We start from the raw sequence: 249 nt of genomic DNA on the forward strand, positions 1-249 counted from the left end.
CAGAGCCAGCCTGAGCCCCCCCCCCCAGCCTCCTCAGGGCCAGATTCTCTCCCTCGGGGCCCTCCGGTGGGCGGGAAGACGGCCCAACCGCGCCAGTCCCTTCTCGCCGCTGCTCGCTGAAAGAGTCACCTACCCGACATGACTAACGGCCGCGGCGCGGAGCCCCCAGAGCCCGCCGAGAACAAGGAATACGACAGCCAGGCGGCGCAGCGGCCGGAGCTGTATGGAGGGCGGCGCGGTGAACTGAGG

At 70.7% G+C, this 249-nt stretch overlaps 1 protein-coding gene across 1 annotated transcript in view; it reads right to left on the reverse strand.

Annotated features, from left to right (window-relative positions):
* Window positions 1-249, reverse strand: part of TAF15 (TATA-box binding protein associated factor 15) — a 67,962-nt gene extending 67,713 nt beyond the window's left edge. The window contains exon 1 of the mRNA XM_003795630.2: window positions 134-249. Coding sequence (XP_003795678.1) covers window positions 134-140 — 7 coding nt within the window. The 5' untranslated portion in view covers window positions 141-249. The remainder of the gene's footprint in view (window positions 1-133) is intronic.

Source organism: Otolemur garnettii, unplaced genomic scaffold, assembly GCF_000181295.1.
Source record: "Otolemur garnettii isolate 467f Iridium unplaced genomic scaffold, OtoGar3 scaffold00094, whole genome shotgun sequence".
Taxonomy (NCBI): Eukaryota; Metazoa; Chordata; class Mammalia; order Primates; family Galagidae; genus Otolemur; species Otolemur garnettii.